Below are 3,586 nucleotides of genomic sequence, written 5' to 3'. Positions count from 1 at the left end.
AGGCTCATGTCATCAAGTGGCATCTAGACTTGGCCAAACTAAAAACTCTCCTTAAGGGAATGCTGCCATATTGAATCTAATATCTATTAGATAAAATTAATGTGAATAAAATCTGAAATATAAGAAAACAAAAACACAACAGGGTGTAGTCTCAAAATTTAAGAATGATTTCAAATCGAATAAATACAAAAATATATAACAATTTGAGCTATTACTTTTAATAAGGTTAACATTTTAAGATTAAATTTCAAATATTCAAATGGTATCCCTGAATGTTCTAGGATAGAATCATAAGTGTTAAACTTTAATATTTAATTCATCCCTAAATATTCATTACGTATAAGTCCCTTAACATACCTATCCCTTCAAAAGAAAATAAAAGCCAAAAAACAATAGTCGTTGCTCAACTTTTAGTGAGATTTTATATTAGTTATTTAAGTTTATTTTGTCCTAAATTCATCAGTAATTTTAAACTTTAAATTCGAACTGGTAACTGAATTCGAACATTTGCTTTAATTTGCCACTTGTAGAGACTTCCATATTGATTCCTAAATCTCCATATTCATACAAAAATTGAACCTCTTCAAGTTAGGTTTTAAATTGAACTTGATTCCTTAATCATCTAATGAGTTTTTGAACTTTTGTTCGAGATAAATTTTTTCTAGAAATTTTATAAAGCTTTTATTATAAAAATTTCCTCTTTCACAAAAATAATTATTTTTTTAAAAGAAATTAATACTGCATATTAAAAGATCATCTTTAACTATAAGTTAAAACAACAATCAAAGAGTGTTGCAAAATATAATAAAAGTAACAGAAATGGTACGTCACAAAAACTTAACAACAATGTACATTTGAGGGTTTTTGCAACATGCATTACACGTTGCTGTATCTTTTCACTCTATGACAACATTAGAGCTTACAATATATAGGTGAGCATTGTAAAAAACCTTCTACAACATTTTTTGTCCGTTGCAAAAAACAATTTTTGTTGTAGCGATATTTTCCTCCAACTACATAATTTTTTAGCAACAAATATTTCTTGTCATAAAAAGTAGAATATATTGCATCACAAGCACTTTGTTGCAAGAAATAAAAGTTTGTCATCATAAGTTTCCCATCAAAAATATTTTGGCGCCTTTACTCATATTTTTTGTGACATACTTTAAAATTTGTTGCGACTTCTCATCTTTCACGACAACTTTTTATGTAACATTCCAATTTCTTGAAAAAGGCTCAAAAGGAGTCAAGTGTTATTTAATCAGAAAATAACATATTTTACAAGAGAAAGAAAAATTAAATGTAACAATCATTTATTTATCAATAAAAAAAGTGTCTTTCAAGATAAAATAAAATGAGGAACATTTATTTCCAAACAGTAACCAATTATTTAAAAATCTTTTGAAAATATGAATTCCTCTTTTTAAAATAAAAAAGATCCCTCTACCATCAACCGATTTCCAGCTCCAAACTCCCAATCTCTAATTACCTGAAAGGTGGGGAAACTTAGAGGGTGAGATCTAAGAAAAATCTCAATAAGTGTGTGTAGTGAACAAGTAATTTGTATTTAAACTATGGAAAACGGGATTTCTTATCATACATATAGGAGACACATGAAATACTCCGAACATAGGTGGTAGTAATTCCTGTGTGTAGTACTACTAAACTCCAGCCCTCTTATCATAATAAACATGTATGGCCCATAAAACAAATTCCAAAATTTAAAGTACAATGATACAAGTTCACATTCATTGTGCAACATCACTTACCTCGTAACTTGAATGGAATTGATAAGATGAGTGTGAAGTATTCAACTAAGAAGAGCCCACTTTTGAATTCTTGTGTGTGTAGGACAAATGAAGTGACTTTTGGTGTGTGAAGGAAATGAATGCCGTGTGTATGTGTGAAAATGGTTAATTATTGTCATGGATGGAAGAATGGAATCTTTCTTAGATATTCAACTCCTCACTGTAAGGTCCCAACTTCTAATATTAACGATTATAACGAATTTTTGGGGTGTTACAATCTACCCTCTTAAAATAAATTTTCGTCCTGAAAATTACCTCAGTTGACATTATCGAACAACTGAGGATACTTAGATTGCATCTCATCCTCACGTTCCCAAGTTGTATCATCAACTGAATGATGTTGCCATAACACTTTAACTAACGGTATCTCTTTGTTGCAAAGCTTTTGTACCTTTCTAGCTATAATGCAAAGTGGGGTATCCTCATAGCTCAAGTCCTGTTGAATTTTCATGGGTTGATGTTTCAATACGTGACTCGGATCAGGAACGTACTTCTTGAGTGTCGAAATGTGGAAGACATCATGTACTGTAGAAAGCTTTGGTGGCAAAGCCAATTGATAAGCTACACTTTCAACCTTTTTGAGTATCTCGAAAGATCCAATGTATCTTGGTCGCAGTTTTTCCCTTTTTCCAAATCTTAAGACACCTTTCATTGGTGTAACTTTTAAAAATACACTATCACCAACAGCAAATTCTAGTTCCTTTTGTCTTCTATCTGCATAACTTTTTTTATCTGTCTTGGGCGGTCTTTATGTTAGCTTAGTCTTTTCGATAGCCTGAACCTTAGTTCCATGATTTCAGGTCCTAAAATTTTACGTTCACCCACTCCATCCCAATGGATGGGCGATCCACACTTCCTTCCATATAAGGCTTCATACGGTGCCATACATTGAGGCATGCTAGCTATTGTTATATGCGCACTCGATTAATGGCAAATACTTCTCCCAATATCCTTCAAAATCTAGGACACATATTCAAATCATATCCTCAATTGTTTGAATTGTTCGCTCGAATTGTCCATCTGTTTGGGGGCAAAAATCTGTACTAAATTTTAGCTTCGTTCCCATTGCCCGATGTAGACTTTTCCAAAAGTTCGATGTCAACCTTGGATCTCTGTTTGACACAATTGAAATTGGAATGCCATGTAACCTCGCCACTTCATTAACATATAGTTACGCAAATTGGTCCAAAGAAAATGTCATTCGAACAAGTAAGAAGTGAGCTGACTTGGTCAGCCTATTGATGATTACCCAAATAGACTCATGACCTCCTACCGTTTTCGGAAAACCAGCAACAAAATCCATCGTTACATGCTCCCATTTCCATTATGGAATATCTAATAGTTGTAGCAACCTTGATGGTCGTTGATTCGCAGCTTTCACCTGTTGGCAGATTAGACAATTCTCAACGAACTCAGCTATGTCATTCTTCATATTCCTCCACCAAAATACAACTTTTAGGTCACGATACATCTTCGTACCTCCTGGATGTACTAAATAAGGGTGGTGTGGGCTTCTTCTAAAATTTCTTTTCTCAATTCCTCGAAGTCTGGTACACACAAACGTCCTTGATAATATAATGCGTTATCCTCAGTCACAGTGAACCCCTTTCGCTTTTCTGTACCAATTTCGAATTTTATAAATTCGAATAATTGATCGTCCTGCTGATGGTTCTTGATCCGATCGCGAAGTGTCGGTCGAACCAAGAGAGCTACTATCTGAGCGACAGTGTCTGATGAAGTCGTGACTACTTTGAGATTTAACTTCTCAAATTCCTTCC

The 3,586-nt window shown here is 33.4% G+C and overlaps 1 protein-coding gene across 1 annotated transcript; it reads right to left on the bottom strand.

Annotated features, from left to right (window-relative positions):
* Window positions 1–2,064: 2,064 nt before the first annotated feature.
* On the bottom strand, window positions 2,065–3,279 carry LOC111386351. The gene is made up of 2 exons (XM_023010811.1): window positions 3,161–3,279; window positions 2,065–2,554 (listed from the first exon to the last, which is right to left on the bottom strand). Exons 1-2 carry the CDS (start codon window positions 3,277–3,279, stop codon window positions 2,065–2,067), a joined length of 609 nt encoding a protein of 202 aa, XP_022866579.1.
* Between the last annotated feature and the right edge of the window lie 307 nt (window positions 3,280–3,586).

Source organism: Olea europaea, unplaced genomic scaffold (genome assembly GCF_002742605.1).
Source record: "Olea europaea var. sylvestris unplaced genomic scaffold, O_europaea_v1 scaffold3518, whole genome shotgun sequence".
NCBI lineage: Eukaryota > Viridiplantae > Streptophyta > Magnoliopsida > Lamiales > Oleaceae > Olea > Olea europaea.
Note: the sequence above shows the minus strand (reverse complement) of the source record. Positions and strands in the feature narration are given on the sequence as shown.

Bases quoted from the DNA above. Each gene is read 5' to 3' on its own strand.
- LOC111386351 (XM_023010811.1), bottom strand. From the start codon at position 3,279: ATGTATCGTGACCTAAAAGTTGTATTTTGGTGGAGGAATATGAAGAAT. The intron at 2,555-3,160 runs GTTGCTACAACT...GCTAACATAAAG, and splicing joins GCGAATCAACGACCATCAAG to ACCGCCCAAGACAGATAAAA.